The sequence below is a fragment of the Castor canadensis genome, chromosome 5, assembly GCF_047511655.1.
Source record: "Castor canadensis chromosome 5, mCasCan1.hap1v2, whole genome shotgun sequence".
NCBI classification, from domain to species: Eukaryota; Metazoa; Chordata; class Mammalia; order Rodentia; family Castoridae; genus Castor; species Castor canadensis.
The window spans coordinates 138942807-138962969 of NC_133390.1; the positions used below are offsets into that span (position 1 = coordinate 138942807).

General features: G+C 38.6%; 1 protein-coding gene and 1 pseudogene across 12 annotated transcripts in view; both read right to left on the reverse strand.

Moving 5' to 3' along the window:
- The window catches only part of Znf133 (zinc finger protein 133), a 60054-nt gene extending 40310 nt beyond the window's left edge, over window positions 1-19744 (reverse strand). For 2 of the 12 annotated variants that reach the window (XM_074074257.1, XM_074074256.1), the window contains exons 1-4: window positions 19328-19737; window positions 10123-10200; window positions 4235-4361; window positions 2148-2243 (exon numbers count right to left, since the gene is read on the reverse strand). In XM_074074257.1, coding sequence (XP_073930358.1) covers window positions 2148-2243; window positions 4235-4361; window positions 10123-10200; window positions 19328-19384 — 358 coding nt within the window. In that variant the 5' untranslated portion in view covers window positions 19385-19737. Of the gene's footprint in view, window positions 1-2147; window positions 2244-4234; window positions 4362-10122; window positions 10201-17857; window positions 18015-19092; window positions 19183-19266 lie in introns of those variants that run through there. The other 10 variants (XM_074074261.1, XM_074074260.1, XM_074074262.1 and 7 more) reach the window with 10 other exon arrangements.
- On the reverse strand, window positions 4370-8528 carry LOC141423157 (derlin-2 pseudogene; annotated as a pseudogene).
- Window positions 19745-20163: the final 419 nt, after the last annotated feature.

A 20163-nucleotide genomic window follows, 5' to 3' on the forward strand; every position in this document is an offset into this window, starting at 1 on the left:
TGGAGACTCTGATATAAATTACAATGACCATGGGGGAGCTTTCAAGCAAATGAATGATAGGTAAATTAAAAGAAACTTGAGAAATAAAAATCATTTTTATTATACACGCTATGTTTCCTTGATTCTAAGTCAGAATTAATTATAAGGCTCTATACTGAAATTTAATAAAACTAAAAAAAATCATTTTTCCTTCCCCATCTCTTCCTCTCCTTACATATACTTCTTTTCTTAGCATGAAGCATTAAATTATCAAAAAAATTTAAAAATTAAATGCATATTACATTTGTGTTTACCTTTGTAACTTAAAATGGTGCAAAGTAGAAGGAAAAACTAAGCAGCTCCTTACCCTACCCTCTCCAATTCTATACCCACACACGTAACCACTAATAATGGTAAATAACAACAGATTTCTATGTTCACATACATACACTGATATATACTCTTTCACATCTCTTCTTTACAAATAAAACTGAAATGTGCAATACTGAAAATGAGTATCAGTGAATGACGAAATTAGATACTGTTCTCAAATTTTTCACTTAATAACATATCCACTAAGTATCTGGATCATTCTGATAAAGAAGGTAAAGGAAAATTTGCTTATAACTAACGAACAGATAGAAAGTATCAACACAAAAATACAAAATTATACCAAAACTAAATGGAAACTACAGAACTGAAAAACATCTTAAGTGGCCAAGGCTTAACAGTATATTGGAGATGACAAGTCAGACACGCAACTTGAAGATCAACACTAATCTGAAGAACGGAAAGGAAAAAAAGATTTTAAAATATGGTAAAGGCTCAATAACCTGTGGGACACTATAAAAAGAATGAAAACACATAATTGTAGTGCCAACAGGAAAGCGTAAGAATGGGCAGACAAAAACATGTGAAGGAATAATGTCCTTAAGGCAGTCACATCAAAGTCAAACTACTGAATACCATAAGTACAGAGGAAACTTTGAAAGTAGCCAGAGGAAATGAATATAAATTATATTTAGGGTGACAATGATGCAAACGGCAGCTTATTTCTCATCAGTAACAATGGTGGGCAAAATAGTGGAACAATATCTTCATGATACTACAAAAATATAATTCTATATACTTCAATAATGAAGGTGAAGTAAAAACACTTTTGGAAAACCAAATCATAAGAGAATATAGTTCTCTTGCATGAGAGTTAACCTGCATCATAAGAACTGCTAAACGATGTCCTTAAGGCTCAAGGAAAATGTTATTGGGGGAAACGCAAATCTTCAAAAGAAAAAAGAAACGGAAAATGTTAAATCATCTAGATGACTATAAAAGATTATTTTTTCTCTTAATTAAAAAATATATAAAAGTGCTTAAAACAAATATTTTAATATTATAATAGGACATGTGTAATACAAATGACAACTATAGAATAACAGGCTGGAAGGAGGGGGTAATTGGATCTGTGAATTGAACTACTCTTAAATTTTACATAAAGTGGTACTCAGATTAAGTAGAACACAAAAAGTTGTGGTTGTATATGTGCTCCCTTAAAGCAAGAGTCAGCCAACTTTTTCTCCAAGTAACAGGTTTTAATGGCTAAAAGACAAAATTGAGAATATTATATAGATATTTATGTATAACCACTGAAAATGTACAAATGATTTTCAGCTCACAATTTTAAAATTCCATTTCAGCGTCTCTCAGTTGGAGTTTTTGTTTCTTTTCATTAATCCCTAGCCTTCTCAATGGCTTTTTTAAAAACTTCTTTTTATTATCATATTATTATTGTACTAAGGGTTCTTTTTAGCTTTCTGCCTCCTACTGGGCTTTGCTTTCTTTCTCTAACTTACTCAGTTTTCATCATATGTTCATTGATCTTTTCTAAAAACAGCAACAAGAGAAAGAAACCCATAAATGTGGAAATGAACTAAGTCAGCTTCAAAAGTCAAACCCAGTGGGAGGACAAAAGGCTTCCTAGGGAATGAAAGAGATAAGAGATACCCACCAGGGAAGTCCCTTTATGTGAATGAGACAGAGTTCTGGAAGGGAGACCCAAGAAGTCAAGTGAATAGGTTCCCTCCTCAGCACCTACTCAAAGGATCCTTTCTCCCAATCCTCGGGGCTGTCGACAGCCCCGTGTCCCATTTGCCCAGTATTTTCCCACTCACTTGGACAGGTAGCTGGTGGACATTTTCTCTCCTCTCTCCATGTCTTTTTGCCTTGCTCTAGCTGGGTAATGAGTTTTGGTTTTGAAAATGGAATTCCTGTTCATAGGAAAAGAAAAAAGATGGGGAAAGATTATCAGGTCAAGGGCCCACTCAAGAATTCAGGACCTAAACTAGGTGAGGAACTTCAAAGGTAGTACAAACAATACTAGAGAAGGTGAGATGAGAACACTCCACTAGTCCCTGCTGGGTGGATAAACTTCTCTGTGATGGTTAAATGTGACTGTCCACTTGATTGGATTAAGGAGCATCTAGAGGTATATTTATGAAGGCATTTCCAGGGAGGATTAACTAAGTTGGGGGTGGAGGCACCATCCCATAGGCTGAAGGCCTGGATGGAGAGGAAAAAGAAGAAAGTCAGTTAGCACAGGCATTCTTTCTTACTCTCTGCTTCCTGGCTACTATGAACTGCTCTGTCTGCCACATTCTCTAAGCTACGATGGACTGAAACTTCTGAAACCGGGAGCCAAAATAATTCCTCCTTTTAAGTTGTTTCCTTAAGGTATTTGTCACAATGACAAAAGGGCAAACAGAAAACTATAACAGAGAAGTGGGTTTTTTGCTGCAACTACTTGATATTGTGGTTCAAAAGTCTTTGGAACTGGTATGCAAAAAAAAAATTGCAAGTTTGTAGATGCAGGCTAGAGAATGCTATTAGCAGAGCTCAACTTGTGATTCTGGTGGTGCTCAGAAGACCAAAATGCTTACATAAATGGGGACAGAAAACACATTGTGAGATTTCAGATGGTAATTGGACTATAGGCCACTTGTATTATATTCTGGCAAAGAACTTGTTTATATTTTGTGCGTGCCCTGAAACTTTGTGGGAGTCTAAGTTTAAAGGGGATGAACTAATTTATTTGGTGGAGGAATCCTTAAGGCAGCCCAGCATTCAGGCTGTGGCATGGTTATTGCTGGCTGCTTTTAGCCAGATCTATAGTGAGAACTGGAAGCAAATGGAGCAAAAATATTTGAAAAGCATGTGGTTGAGCTAGAAAAAAATGTGTTTCGAGTTGTGGTTAAAGAAGTTTTGCTTATTAAAGAGATTAAGGCCATTAAAAAGAAGCAAGTACTTTGCATTGGGATGACAGAGAAGATGCTGAGAACACCTCAGGAATCTGCAAGAACCCCGCACACAAGGCTGAGGTATAAAAGTGTTAAATCATTTGAAAGACTTTCCCTAGAGAACAGTGCTGCTGGGGTATCCTGCTCACACAGGATGGCCAAGGGAAGTGTTTTCTTAGGTTCAGCAGCCTAGCACTGAGAGGCTGGAACATGGACCATCTGCCCAAGAAAACTAGGCAAGTGCAACCAGCCCAAAAGAAAGGTCATGTGGGCTGCAAATGATAAGGCCACAGAGATGGGGCTGCCCAAGCCTACTGGAGCTCACATAATGACACCAGGTGCCATGGATTCAGGACATGAAGCTATAGGATTTAATGTTTTCCCTATCAGGATTTGGTCTTGCTTTGCTCTCATCGTTCCTTTCTATGCCCCCAATCCTCCTTTTGGAATGAAAATGCTTACTCAGTACCACCATATATGGGAGTATAAAACTTATATTTTAGAGTGACTCAAAGCTAAGTGTCTGCCTTAAATTTCAAAGACTTTGACTTAGATTTCTGAACAATGCTGGTACTGTTAAGACTTTGGAAACTCCAGAGATGGACTGAATGTATTTTGCATTCATGAGATGGACATGAACCTTTTGGGGACCAGGGTGTAATGTTATGGTTTAAGGAAATGTGTTGGACATCAAGGTGACATGGGACTTATGATAATCTTAATTGCCGCCGACTAACTGGATTGAGAAGCACTTAGAAGATTAGTAACGCATATCTCTTGGTATTTCTGTGAGAATATTTCCAGAAAGGATTAACTAAGGGGGGAAGACTCTCCTTAAATGTGGGTGGCACCATTTCACAGGCTGGGAACCTAGACAGAATAAAAGGAGTCCAACTCAAGGTTCAAGTTGGAAAGCAAGACGGCTGCACAGCACACTCTAAAATTCCCAGAGATATCTCACTTACCCAGAGAGACCAGGTTGCTGTAGTTCTCCAGCATCACCTCCCTGTACAGGGTCCTCTGAGCAGGGCTAAGCAGGCTCCACTCCTCCTGGGAGAAATCCACAGCGACATCCCTGAACGCCATGTGTGCCTATAATACAAAACACAGTCCTGCTTGCCTGGGAGCCAGCTTTGTCCATGGCTCAGAGTGAGGAGCAGAGAGAAGGTTGCCCTGTGGAAGGCAGTAAGATATCTAGATCCTGCCTTTAACTAATGAGACCCTGGTGCCATGTGTCCTAAGACCTTTAAACCCTGTCTCTATCCAGTCAGCAACATTTGTGAACCAACCCATTCGAAGTCTAAGGTGGGCTGTTTGATGTATACATACAAAAATGAGAGTCCCTAAGTTCTGAGGACTTTAAATCTAGGCAGAAGAGCAAGCAATATATAAAAATTAAACAGTAGTAAAGCATAACAGACTTTTTGGGTGTTAAGAGTTTAAAAGATCAAATAGTCTAGCCAATTATATTAGCACTGAAGCACCTGTGTGATTGAAGTTCATATAATGCAACTCCATAACGGCAAAAACTAAATAAACTACAACTCAACTCTTTCCCAAATCCCACAGCTCTCTGCCTACTGGGCATGAGAAGCACAAGAAACAAGGCCCAAAATGTGGGCAGTCAGAGCCACCTGGCAAGAATAAAACATCCCTACTGGTAGAATCTGGAATAAGTTAAGTGAAGCGGCCTGTAGAAGGTTTTTAAGTTTTATTGTGGTAAAATAGATACAACCCAAAACTGACGATCTTTACCATTCTTATGTATACAGTTCAGTAACACTAAGTGCATTCACAATGTTGTGTGATCACCACCAGAACATTTTTACTATATCTGCACTGAAAACTCTGTAGCCATTACCACTAGCTTCCCATTCCTTCCTCCCTCCCAAACTTTAGTGAAGACCATTTTACTTTCTGTCCCCATATAGTTGGCTAGTCTATGTAGTTAACAAAATGGGAATAATACAATGTGTATCCTTTTGCATCTGGTTTATTTCATTTAACATATCTTCAGGATTCAAATGGTAATCCTATGTTCAATTTTTTTATAGTGAAAGATGGAATTCAATTTCATTTTTGCTCACTTGAAGCTTTCATTTACATCAAAAAGGAGGCAGAAATACCCTGCCTTATGCCACTGAACTCAAGATTTGAGAGGTAGCAGAATACCTGTTTCTCCAAACTTGAGACTCCTAGAGGTCATTGCTTTCGTACCAGTGTAGTACGGAACTACTGGCAAATTGCTAGAACTATCTTCTGGATTAGTCAGTGCACCATTTCATAAGTGCTTCTGGAGTTAAAAAAATTTTTTGTGGTGGAGTATGAGTGCCTGCCTAACAATCATGAGGCCCTGAGTTCAACTCCAGTACTGCCAAAAAAAAGTTAAAAGTATAAGAATTTTCGCAACAGAGGAGAAAAATAATCATTTCACTAAATCCTTCCCAGCTTGGTCTCCTTACTGGCACTACCACCTCACTCCTAGCTACTCTTCAGTTAGTAGATTCTAATCTGGATCCTCATTTGGTGCATCAAAAATAGACCTCAAAATAGACAATGTTTTCGAAAATTTTATTCTACCAAACTGATTGGGAAATACATCTTCCAAGAAAAAATATGTGTCCAACTGCAATACCCAAGAGCTTCACAATGATTGAGTTTTCCAACAAGAAAAGTCCAGTGAGCACCCAGGGAAAAAGGGGGCCTAGAAGTTGGTAAGCCCAAAGAAGTTCCTGGGTTCCTTTGGCTCCACACATAGACCAGCATTACTTATTGTAAAGGTGTGGCCCAAAAACAAACAAACAAAAAACTAAGCTCACAAACCAAAAACAGAAAAACGTTAAATAAAAAATTGAATCCAACTGGCCCCCCAAAATAAGAAACTGGTTATTGACTTCCATATTTGAAAATGTTTAAAGTTTAATTCAGGACTGAAGTACAACTGAAAATCTGTAATCAATTCCAACTACTTACCCCTCATGGAGCACTAATCTCTTTTCAGGTCACTGGATTAGCACTCTTGGGACAATCCTGAACCCTGGAGTGAGCCCTGTATGTCTCCACCCACCCCTTGAACAGACCCTCGGGTTTCCAGACCCTAGTATCCTGAAGATCCAGTCATAGTCAGCCCAGAAAATCAGAACGTGGTGCTGCAGCTGTTCACCACAGGGGTGGTGGTGAGGATGCAAGCAGTAGCATAGGCATGACTGACTGGTAGGATTTGCAGACACTCCAGCTGGAGGCTTTGGTATGCCATCTGTTCCATCACTGCCTATGCTTCCCACTTCCCCTTTTGCCAGTATACCCAGGCAGATGGCATTCAGTTTGTTTCACTCAAATCACCCAAATTTTTTGGTGTACTATTTATAGTACTCTCTTATGATCCTTTTCATTTCTGTAGAATGAGTAGGAATAACCTCACTTTACTCAGATTTTAGTAGGGTTTTGTTTTCTTAGTCAATCTAGCTAAAAGCTTATAAATTTTGGTAAACCTTTTGAAGAACTAACTTTAAATCTCATTTATTTGTGCTATTATTTTTCTCTTCTGTTTTCGGACTCTGTTCTAATGATTATTTCCTTTTATCCAACAGCTTTACTTGTTCTCTAAATTGTAAAATTAGGTTGCTGCCTTAAGACTTTTCTCCTTTTTTAAATGTAAGTATTTCAGTTAAAGATTTCCTCAATACTTTTGCCATATCCTGTAAGTTTTGGTATTTTCATTTGTCTCTAAGCATTTTCTAATTTTCCTTATTTATCTTTATGCATTTTTTGAGAACATGTTTTTAAGAACATGTTGTTTAGTTCCCACTTATTTGTGGATTTTTCAGTTTTCCTTCTGTTACTAGCTTCTAACTTCATCTCAATATAGTTGAAGACATGTAAAATCTGTTGAGGTCAGGTGTGATGGCTCATGCCATGATCAAGAGGATCATGGTTTGAGGCCATCCTAGGGGGAGAGGGGATTTAATGAAATCTCATCTCAACAAATAAGCCAAGCATGGTTACAGGAGCCTGTCATCCAGCTACCTGACAGGTATAGGTAGGAGGACTGTCAATCTGAGACTGGCCTCAGAAAAAACTAGAGACCCTATCTGAAAAATGTGGCTCAAGTGGTACAGAGCCTGCCTAACAAGCAGGAAGCCCTAAGTTCAAACACTGGTAAAAAGATCTATGCTACTTAATTTGTGACCTAGCATATAATTTATCCTGGAAAATGTCCCATGTGCACTTGAGAAGAACATGTTTTTTGTTGTCTGTTAAATTTAGTTGATTTATTGCATTGTTCAAGTTCTCTACTCTTTATTTTCTATATTGTATTAATTATTAAGAATGGGATATTGAAACTTTCAACTATTGTTGGAGAACTGACTATCCCTTCAATTCCATCAATTTTGCTGCATATATTTTGCAAGTCTGTTACCAGGTGCTAAATTTGGATATTTTTTATATTGTCCTACTGTATTAAATATTTTATTAATATATAATTCCTTGTCTCTTTTAACCTTTTTCAGATAAAGTACATCTTTTTCTTTAGGGGTATAATCACCCCTATTCTCTATGGTTACTGTTTGTAGGAAACATTTGCTTTCATCCTTTCACTGTCGAAAAATGTGTCTTTGGCTTTACAGTAAGTGTTCTATAGACAGTATATAGTTGATCATGTTTTTTTCTTTTTAATCTGCAATACTAAATTCTGTCCTCACTCATATAAAGGAAGACTTATTTCAGCCACTTTGCTGAACTGTACTGCAGCTGTACTGCAGCTGTTTTGTCCTTCATTTCCTGTATTACTATCTTCTTTTGTCTTTAGTTGATTTAATTGCAGTTCCCTTCTCGTTTCTTTTTCTATAAATTCTATTTTCTTTGTAGTTACAATGAAGACTGCAATTAACATCCTAATGTTTAAAAACTCTAAAGCTCATTATCAGCTTAACTTCAACATCATATAAAAATTCTACTCCTGTACAGCTCTATCCCCACCTCCATTCAGTTACCGATATCACAAAAATTACAGCTTTATGCATTGTGTGGTCAAAATGAACATATCAACCCACTGCCCCCTGGTCTTTGAGATTTCTAATGGGAAATCTGATCTTACTGAGGATCTGTTGTATGTATAGTTGCTTTTTTTTTCTTACTGCTTTCAAAATTCTCCTGCACCTTTGGCTTTTAATGCTCTGATTATTATGTCCCTCAGTGCAGATGCTTTGAGTTTATACTATCTGTACTTTGTTGAGCTTCCTGAAGGTTCACATTCATGTCTTTCATCAAATGTGGGAAGTTTGGGGGTCATTATTTCTCCAAATAATTTCTCTGCCTTTCTCCTCTTCCTTTTGGTAATCCCACAATGTGTATGTTGGTCCACTTGATGGTGCCCACAGATTCCTTAGACTCTGTTCACTTTTCTTTAATCTTTTTCTTTGTTCCTCAGACTTAATTTCAATTGACCTATCATAAGTTATGCTAATTTGTTTTGTCTGCTCAAATCTGCTTCTGAATCCCTCCTGGATTTTTCATTTCAGTTGTTATACTTTGCAACCCCAGCATTTTTTTGGTTTCTTTACACATTTTTCTATTTATTTACACTTTCACTTTGCTCTTAACATTATTTGACTTTGTCCACATCCTTAAGATGGCTATTTTGACGTCACTGTCTAATAAGCCCATCATCTAACATTCTCAGGGATATTTTCCATTTTTTTTCCTGTTTAATGGGTCATATTTTCCTGTCCTTCCCCCTCCCACCCCTTTTTTATATGTTTTGTGATTTTTGTTGAAAACTGAGCATCTGAATCTTAAAGTGTGTCAACTCTGGAAGTCTGATTCTACTCGTTCCTCGAGGTTTGCTGGAGTTTTGTTGCTGTTGTTGTTTTTATTATTTACTTACTCATTCATTCATTGATTCATTCAGTGCTGGGAATCAAACCCAGGGCCTCATGCATGCTAGGCAAGTACTCTATTACTGACCTACATCTGAAGCCTGTTTTCATTTTTAAAAAACAATGTAGGGTATCATTATGCTAAATAAGTGATGTTCTAAATTCCCCTGTATATGTAGTTGCTTTTAAATGTCCTAGTCCTGAAATGCCTGACTCTGAAAAGAGAAAAGAGGGAAAACAAAGGACTGGAGGCAGGCTCTTGCTCCCTAAATCCTTGGAAGCTGCTTTAGCTAGTGCAGATGGGAACAACAGTAGACCACTCTGTGACTAGAAACAGCAATCCAGAACACAGACCCTGGAGTAACAGATCTTTATTGCCCACGGTGGCTCCCACAAGACATGTGCAAACTTCTCCAGTACATGCGTATGACTGCCTGCTATGGGGCAGGGAGGAAGGCGGACAGATATCTGCTACTATACTATGAACTAAAATTAACTGTGATTCATGCCTTCTTCTGAAAGCTGCAAGTTTCATCTAAACTCTTCCAAAACTAGGTACACCTGACAGATTATTTATGAGAAATGAAGGCTAAATTAGAAGACGAAGATTGAAATGAAAACGTGATGGAATCTTAAGAACAATCAACAGTATAATTGTTACCTGGGCGGGAGACAGATTTCTGTTTGTTCCTATTTTATTACTGTGATGTCACTCTGAGCCAGTAGACGTTTTGAATCTGAACAGAGGAATGGGGACTATGTCTTACACTGCTGAATTGTGTGTTGCTCAGAGTTATTACTAGGTGAATGACCAGATCATGGATTATGCAGAGGGGATGAAAGGAGGGCTGCAGGTAAGAGGACTTGCAGCCAGAACTCAAGCTGGATGCTGCTAAGTACCAGTAGGGCAGTCAGGAAAAAGAGAGAGTAGGTGTCCACCTGCGATACCTAGTATGAAGACAGGAAACACTCACCATTCCCCTGGCTCTCCAGGACCCTAGGGCCACTTTTCCTGGTCTCCCTAAAGAAGGACGATATCTCAGAAGGAAGATCTGGGTAAGGAAAACAGAAATACGAGAGTGTCAGGCAGAAATGCTCTCCCCATGAATGAGTCAGGGCCTGTCCTTAACCCCACAACTGCTGGAGTAGTGGCCAAAGGGGTATTTAAAAAAACAAGGAAAATGTACCCCTGGGAAATGGCAAAGGAAAGGGAAAAAGAAGCAAAGAGAAAAAGAGTACTAAAAAAAAAAAAAAAGGATACATAACCTCTCCTCCTGCAATTAAGTATGGAAATCATACTTGTTATGCAGCAAAAGAAATCTTCCTGAACTAGGAAAAAAAAAATCCTCAAAAACACCAGAATCTCACAGTTCTGTTTACAGAAATGCAGACATGCAAACAGTTACCACCTATTAAAAAGCATGGCAGAGAAATGAGAATGCAACCAATTCAGCTAAAGAAAATCCCACCAAAAAATTATGATGAGACAGAGAAGAACTATAACAAAACCATAACTACAAGATGACTTAAATACATTATTCAAACTTCTGGGGATATGAAATATCATCTTGAATCAAAATTCAAAAACAAACTAACAATAGAAACGGGGGGAAAGGAGAAATCGAAATTTGACTGAACTTCTGAAGAAAAATAAAGACAAGTCCTGTATGTAGGATTTAGAAGACAAAGATTGAAATGAAATTTCTGGCTTAAAAATAGTCAGAAGTAGAATTAATATTGGGAAAATGGCTATACTACCAAAAGCAATGTACAGATTCAATGCAATTCCTATAAGACTCCCAGTGACATTCTTCACAAAAACAGAAAAAATAATCCTAAAATTCAAAGACCCTGAAAAGCCAAAGCAATCCTGAGTAAACAGAGCAATTCTGGAGGTTTCACAATACCTAACTTCAAATTATACTACAGAGGGCTGGAGGTATGACTCAAGTGATAGAGCGCTTGCCTAGCAAGTGTAAGACCTTGATACACACACACACACACACACACACACACACACACACACACACTGCCAAAACCATAGTAACAAAACATCATTGTAGTCGCACAAAAACAGTCTTGTTCACCAATGGAATAAAAGACCCAGAAATAAGCCCATACAGTTATAGTCTTCTGATTTTTGACAAAGACAAAAACATATATTGAAGACAGCCTCTTCAAAAAATGGTGATGGGAAAACGGGAAGCCACAGAGAAAAGCTAAAACTAGACCCCTATCTCTATCTCTCACCCTGTATGAAAATCAATTCAAAATGGATCAAAGATTTCAATGTAAAACTTTATAACTACCATGGGAAAACAACTGGAGACATAGACATAGGCCTACATCTGTGTTTCAAAGAAAACAATTACCAGAAATAAGAGACAATGGACAAAATGGGAAAAATTCTTTGCAGGCTTTTCACTGGACAAAGGATTAATATATAAAGACCTAAAAAATTAAACAAAGAACAAATAATCCAGTTAATAAATGGGTAAATGAATTGAACAGACAGTTCTAAAACGAAGTACAAATAGCCAATAAATACATGAAAAAGTGTTCAAAATCCTCAGCCATAATGGAAATGGAAATCAAAATGATACTAAGATTCCATCTCACTTCAGTCAGAATGGCTATCATCAAGAAAGCAAACAACAAATTCTGGGGAGGATGTGGGAAGGAAAAAGAAACCCTTACACATTGGCAGGAGTGTAAGAAAGTGCAACCACTATGGAAATCAGTATGGATGTTCCTCAGAAAACAAAAGACAGAAGTACATATGGTCCTGCTATACCAGTCCTGGATACATATCTGAAGGAATGTAAGCATACAACAGAGAGATCTGCACACCATATTTATGTAGCATTGCTCACAACAGTCAAGCTATGGAATCAGCCTACGTGTCCACCAACCAATGAATTAGAGAAAAAGTGGTACGTATACACAATGGCTTTATACAGGCATAAAGAAGAAGGGAATTATGTTGTCTGCAGGAAAACAATTGGAACTGGACATCTTAAAACTGAGTGAGATAAGCCAAGCTCAGAAACACAAGTAACATGTGTTTTCTTTCATATGTGGATTCTAGACCTAAAAAAAAGGTAATAGTAGTAAGACATGATTGTAAAGAGGGGTTGTTTGGAGGGGAAGGGTAAAAGCAGAAGGTGACTGAGGGGTGAAAATGATCAAGTACATTATATACATATGATAATAGCATAAGTAAATGACTAAAAACTGTAAAAAAAAAAAAAGGGGGGGGGATGAATGGAGGATAAGAAAGAGTAACAGATAGGTGAATTTGATCAAAGCACATTATATGCCTGCATGGAAGTACCACAATGAAACCCCTTTGTACAACTGATATATGCTAATTTAAAAAAGAATAGCCAGCAACTAACAATAAAAAAGTAAAGATAATCATAGAAAAAGAGGCTAAAATAGAAAACAGACAAAGGAATAACATTCATATAATTATTATTCCTGAAAACAAGAGCAATGGAGCAGAAAAAAATATTTAAAATTAAAATACAAGAAAGCATTTCAAAGCCAGATGGCTTGAAGCTAAATATGAAAGGCCCTACGGAATAACATTAGAAAAATTGATCTAACTCTAACATATCCAACAGAAAAACTGTTAATCTGTAAGCACAAAATACCAGACTTCTACCAATTTTTCAAAATCACAATTCAGCCACTCTGCACATTACAGGTGGGAATATAAAACGGTATGGACACAAAACAATATAGTTGTTCCTTTAAACAATTAAAATAGAATTATTTTGTGCTGTACTATCCCAACTTCTGGGCATATGTTTAAAAGAACTGAAAGCAGTAGCTCATACAGATACAGCACACTCCAGCTTATAGCTGCGTTATTCACAATAGCCAAAAGGTACAAGCAATCCAAGTGTCCGTGAGCACATAAAGAAACAAAAAGTAGTGTATATGTACAATGGAAGTACATCTGAATGTACTGAATGGAATTCATCTGAAAAAGGAAGAAAATTTTGACACTTGCTACAATATGAAGCTTGAAGATATTATTCTAAGTGAACTAAACCAGAAATATTTCTTATATGAAATAAGAAATAACAAAGGGAAAATACTGAATCACCAAAAAACACTTTTAAAGTCACATAAGACTATTTTGCAGGGCTCTATACAAATAAGTTTGTATACCTAGTTGCAGTAAGTAACTTCCAAGGAAGTATACTTATGAAAACTGACAGTAGACAATCACAAAGAAATTCCACTAAACCCTCAAACCAGCTAGTCTCAGTACTCCAGATACTGTCCCAGACCCATTCTTTTCATAAAGCAAGTAAAACAGTAGGGCCTAAACTTTATACTTCAAAAAAGGAAACTGAAGCCAAAAAGTAAATAAAATATTAGGAAAGAGACTCCAACACCCACGACAAGAAAATGTTTTACTACAACAAATTGAGACTTACCCAGGAAATCAAGATTGGTCAATATTACATATACTATTATTATAACACCTAAGGAGGAGTCATGATTGCTTTTGCACATGCTGAGATACTCTTAAAAATAAAAACTCAAGAATATATGATTGACCAACTTTTAAAACTTTTTATTTTGAACTAATTTTAGGCTTATAGAGAAGTTGCAAAAATATCAATTCCCCTATACTTTTTACCTGATTTTCTTCCGACTTTACCATTTTAGAAAACCGTAGCACCAAAACAACAACACACACACACACACAGCATAATGACCAAAGCCAGGAATTAGTATGAACACAGTACTACTGACTTAATTAAATTTCGTTGGGTTTCCTACTAACGTTCTTCTGGTTCAGAATCCAGTAATTTCCTCACATTCCATTTAATTGTCCTGTATCTTAGTCTCCAATCTGTGACAGATTCTTTTTTGTCTTTTGTGAATTTGATGCTTTTGAAGAAAATCTGACGTGCCTGATTTTTTTTTCCCCATTGGAATGAGGTTATTTCACTTCTGGCTAGAATACCTCAGATGTTTTGATGGTGTACCCTTTTTTACTGCTCCATATCCATGAGTTCATAATATTGACATGTCTCATTACGGGTGATGTTATCCTTGCTATTGACCACTTGGGTGAGGCAGTGTCTGCTGGGTTTTCTCCACTGTAAAGTCACTATATTTGCCTTTATAATGAACAAATATCTTGGGAGAGATACTTTAAGATCATATACACCCTATTTCTATTTCTCTTCAAACTTCCACTGACTAATTTTAGCATATATCTGTGAATCTTGTTTATAACAGTTATTACTATGGTATTTACCAAATGACAATATTCTATTTCTCATTTTCATTCCAAATTCATTAATTAGAATTCTGTAAGCAGGAGCTGTTCATAAATTTATGTAAGTATGTACGTCTATATTGGCTCTTATTCTACAGGTTATAACACAGTATTATTACTATGTATTTTGCTTTTCAAATTATTTTAGCTTTAAACATTGGGAATTCCTTCAGATTGTTTCTGCTTTAACCAATAAATGTGACATTGTGCCACACAGGCATAAGTCTTAAGAAAGCCAGACAGCTTTTACTATTGGGAGCCCTAAGATATCATGAAAGAAGTGCAAATACCTTGATAGGAGACAACACACAGACAGCAGAGGTCCAGCTACTACATGAAGAGTGAGACCATGTCCCAATTGGCTCCAGTCTTCCAGCCAACCCACTAAAGCACAAATGTGTGAAGGAACAATCTTGAATAGTATAACTCAAATGAGCCCCATATGACTGTAGCTTCAGTGAGATCTACAACTCAGAATAACCCAGCTAATATAGATAAACTCAAACAATTGTGAAAGACTCTGATATGGTTGTTCTTCTAAACTGCCAAGTTTTAGGGTAGTTTGTTGTGCAGTGTTGTGCCCTCTTTCTCATCTGCTTTCTTAAGGACAAAAACACCCTCTCTATTATCCATGTCCTTCCTCAGTCACCCTAACTACTTCCCTACCTGCCACATGAAAGCAATTACAAAGACTAACTCTCAATCTCCCCTGCCCCAACTCCAGCTGCAGCAGGAAGACAATGGCAAAAGCTTCCTGACAGTCTCTATAGACATCTCCCAACATCCTAGTCTGCCTCATCTCCTACTCCTAGAATGAGCTCTTATGTCCATGAGGTTGAGCAAGGTTGAGTCATTCCTTTGTAAATATTTATTAAGTATCTACTGTGTGACAGGCATTTTGAAACATGGGGATACAAAAGTGAATAAAGACAAAACACCTGCCCTCACTGACTTGAGTCTAGAGGAGGAAGATATGCCTATGAAATAAATGAACAAAACACACAGTATATCAGAAAGTAATGAGTGACATGAAAAATGAAGCACAGAAGAAGAAAAAATAGAAAGGAAGGGGGGGGTTGAATTTTAAATAGGGTGATTAAGGATAGCCTCTCTGAGGTGACTGAGTAAAAATCTTGAACAGCAGCTAGGCACTGGTGGCTCATGCTTGTAATACTAGCTACTTAAGAGGTAGAGTTCAGGAGGATCATGGTTTGAAGTCAACCTGGGCAAATAGTTTGTGAGAACCTATCTATCTTGAAAATACCCAATACAAAAGGGCTGGTGGAATAGTTCAAGTGGTAGAGTGCCTGTTAGCAAGCATTGGGCCCTGAGTTCAAACCCCAGTACCACCAAAAAAAAAAATTTTTTTTTAAGGATATGAAATCTCAGAAAAGAGAATATCCAGTGCAAAGGCCCTGATGCAAGAGTCAGGCTGGTATAGTCAAGCAGATGTTTCACTATGTATGTGGCATGATAGAGCTGGAGAGGTGGAGATGAAATCTAAGAATAAATATGGGGAGATGAGACCCAGCCTTGTAGGACACTGGTTTTTGACTTTGGTTTGGAAGAGAATCCACTAGAAGATTTTGAGTAAATGCATGACATAATTTGATTCACATTTGAAAAGATCCTTGTGGTTGCTGTACTAATATACTTTAAGGGATGGGGACAAGGAAAGAAGTCAAGCGAACACTCAAAGGCAATGATCATCCACGTAGAGAATGATGAACTGGAGCACAGTGGAAGCAGCAGGGGTTAAGAGTTCAGATTTGCTTATTATAGACAGCGGGCAAAAACAAGAAAAGAATCCAGGATGACTGTGAGGTTTTGATCCTAAGTAACCCAAAGGAAGGAGTTGCCAGGTTTTTGCTCCCTTTTCAAGAATTATCTATACTCCACTGGGGTGGAGCACATTTGGAGGAGGTAATCACAGTTTGCTGTTGGGTACATTAGTTTTGAGATGCCCATAAAATATCCAAGTGGAAATGTGAAGCAGACAGTAGGAAACTAGGATAGGGAGTTGAAGGCAGAGATCTAGGATGAACCTCAGAGACATGATATCGATAGCCTTCAGAATGAACAGCTCCATCGAGGAAAGTATAGGTGGAGAAGATGTGAGGTCTAAGAACTGAATACAGACAAGGCTTGGGAGAAGAGGAGGAGCTAGCAAAAGGGACAGAGGTGGAAAGAAAACCTAGAAACAAAAAGTAAATGGGTGAAAGGATATTTTAAAGAGCAAATAAGCAACAAAGCAAAATGTTACTGAGAAGTGATGATGGCATTTACTTGTAGGGAGAATATTAGTGACTTGGACGATATTTTTTGGTGAACAGAACTGAAAAAGCCTTAATGTAATGTTTAAGAGTCAACAGAGGGATAGAAATGGAGATGGCAAATACAGATAATTTTTTCAAGGAGTTTAATGGAAAGAAAGACAAAGGGCAAGAAGGTGGAGAATAGACAGAAGGATGAGCATGTGGAAGAATGGAGACAAGAGGAGAATAAATCTAGGAGTGTGCACAAGCACAAATGAATGAAAGCAATAACAGCCAATAGAATAGAAGGGAAGTTTGGGAAGTAAGTACAAGAAGGCAAGGAAAACCCAAGAGGCCCAGCTTCTAACATGAGGTAGAAGTTGCAGCTATTAACACAAATCAGTAAGGTCAGGAGAAATGGGAGGAGAGAAAGAGACAGGGAAAACCATCATCTGAATTCCAGGTACTTCTTCCTCCCTCTCCAGCCTCTGACCATGGCTGTTCTGATTGGGGAAAAAATACACTTTGTAAACAATTAAGGAAAATTAAATATAGATTAGCTATCAAATAATATTAATAAGCTATTTATGTTGGGTAAAAATGAAATTGTACATGTTAAAATTATTGTACATATGTTACATAAAATTGTGCACATGGACAGATGTGTTAGAGATGCCTATTGAAATACTTGAAATAATATAACAACGATTTGCTCCAAACTATTCTAGCAGGGAAGAGAGTAAGTAAAGACATTTCCAATTCAGACACAAAAACTGAATAATAGGACTGGTGGAGTAGTTCACATGGTAGAGCATCTGCCTAACAAGTGTGTGAGGCTCTGAGTTCAAACCCCAGTGCCACAAAAAAAAAAAAAAAAAAAAAGGACAACTGAATGATAACAACTTCACCATATCTGACAAGTCCTGGAAATGAGCAAATGGATCAAATTCTGAGGAAGCAAGCATGGAGGTGTAATGAATGAGGGCACCTTGTCTGAATATTCCGTCAAAACTGTCGATCTTAGAATAGGCCTGTTTCCCTAAGTAACCAGCAAGGGCCTGATCCCTGATGGGATACTATAGGACACAAGTGGTCAAAATGGAGCAAAGGAAACCTACTCATGGTCTAGTATGCAAAAGTGGCACTTACCTGATGCTGAAGCCCCAGAGTCCCCCCTTTCCCTCCCTGGACAGCCAGAGGTCACAGGAGGCAGAAAAAGAACAAATAATGTTCAGGAAAGTCACTGGAAATTCTCAAGCTCCAACAGAGTAGTGTCTTCTCTTCCTTAAAGGCATCAAGAATGGACCTAACAGAAGAGAAGGATAGAATTGTGGGCAGCTTCCTAGGAGGAGAACTGGGATGTGGTCTAAGAAATTAGCCTGCCCTGATGTGCTCTTGACATTGAGTATAAGGTGATCCTCTCTGCTACTAGTAATGAAGGGTAATATTTACTGACCACTTAGAATATAACTATTCCAAGCACTGCATAAGTTTTACCTTCTTCTATCCCAATGCAGTAGATGCTACAATTATTTCCAGATAAGAAAACTGAGGCACAGTGAGGTCATTCTCTTGCCAAGGTGATAAAAGTATGAAGTGACAGCTGTGGAGTTCAGGCTCTTAAAGGATGATATTCATCCATTATTCAGCCATTCTCATTCTCTCCATTCTCTCTCTCTCTCTCTCCTCTGTTTTGTTGTTTTTGTTTTTTGGTGACACTAGGGTTTGGACTCAGGGTCTCACGCTTGCTAGGCAGGCACTCTACCACTTGAGTCACTCTCCCAGTCCTAAAGATTATCATTGTGTCCACTTTGAGGTGAATCTAGTTTGGTCATGAGGTGATAAGTGTTGGATCTAGGTGACAGGTCTTTAGAGTTCTATTCCTGGCTGTTTGAAATTTCTCCATAACAAAACATTAAAATGGAATTTAAAATCCTGTGAGTCTTGTGTTCAGTAATGGTTCTCAGAACCTTCGAAAAACCGACCAATGGACCCAGAATGACCTCTTCCTCAAGGCCCAAATCCAGAAACGAATATATTGAGATCCTAAGATTGCACCAATGTGGCCTTTGACACCCATTGAAAAACCCTGGCTTGTTTGGCTAAAACCTGTCGGCTCCTCTCCCCACCCCAGCAAGGTCAAAAAGCATGACTGAACCCAAAGACCACAGCTCCCAACCAGCCAAAACTCTGAGGGCACATGGCTACAGGGATAGACCCGCTCCACCACCTGGTAAATAGCAGATCCCTAAAAGCCTATTTACTCAACCCCTGAAAACCTGGGGATTTACAGCATGAGACACCTCCTCTCCCAATACTGCGATTTCAATGGAGGTTGAACCTGTCCCCACCCACAACAACCCTAGGACAGAAGATCCACCTACCACTAGGTTTCACAATTCAGTCGACTCCCTAGGAGAAGCGCGCCTACACCCTCAAAATGAGACATCCGGCAGAGCCCGGCCCGACCCACGCCAGCGGATCCCCTCCACTCCTCCCCCTTCCCCGGGCCATTAGCCTAGTCCCCAGGCTCATCCCATAGACTAGCTCTTCAGTACCTTCCTTTCCGTGCAGAAAAGCCCATGGCTACGGCAAGGGTCCCAAAGGAGCTGCACTCACCAGCGCCACCAAAGAACAAGGGGTCGTTCCAGCCACCAGCTGGGAAATCATCTTCATTAGGGCGCCGGGACTACACCACCCACAATCCTCAGTATGGCGCGAGGACCACACCTCCCAAAATGCTTGGCGCAACCAGAGTGCGCTGACGACACGTAGCTCCTATTGGCTTCCGTCGGATCCATTTCTGGGTGACGTGCTCCGCTCAACTGAAAAATGGCCATTTCGACATCCAGTTATCCCTGGTTTTCTTAAAACTACGATCATAAAACTTGTACAGGCTTTCCGGTGAAATTCCTTCCCGTGTCGTGATCCTCTCGCTCAACGCCACTATCTCAAGGACTACACGTCCAAGAGACCCCTGCAGTAACTTCCGCATCCAGTGCTGCCGAGGCCCAGCGAGCGGAAATGACGTCACAGAGGCGCGTCTTTTCGGCTTCTGTAGTTAATATGTTTGTGGTTTCTTGCCTCTTCAACAAAAACTGCTGGGAAAACTGGTTAGCAGTCTGCAAAAAACTGAAACTAGATCCATGTATATCACCCTATACCAAGATTAACTCAAAATGGATCAAGGATCTTAATATCAGACCCCAAACTCTTAAGTTGATACAAGAAAGAGTAGGAAATACTCTGGAGTTAGTAGGTATAGGTAAGAACTTTCTCAACGAAACCCCAGCAGCACAGCAACTAAGAGATAGCATAGATAAATGGGACCTCATAAAACTAAAAAGCTTCTGTTCATCAAAAGAAATGGTCTCTAAACTGAAGAGAACACCCACAGAGTGGGAGAAAATATTTGCCAATTATACATCAGACAAAGGACTGATAACCAGAATATA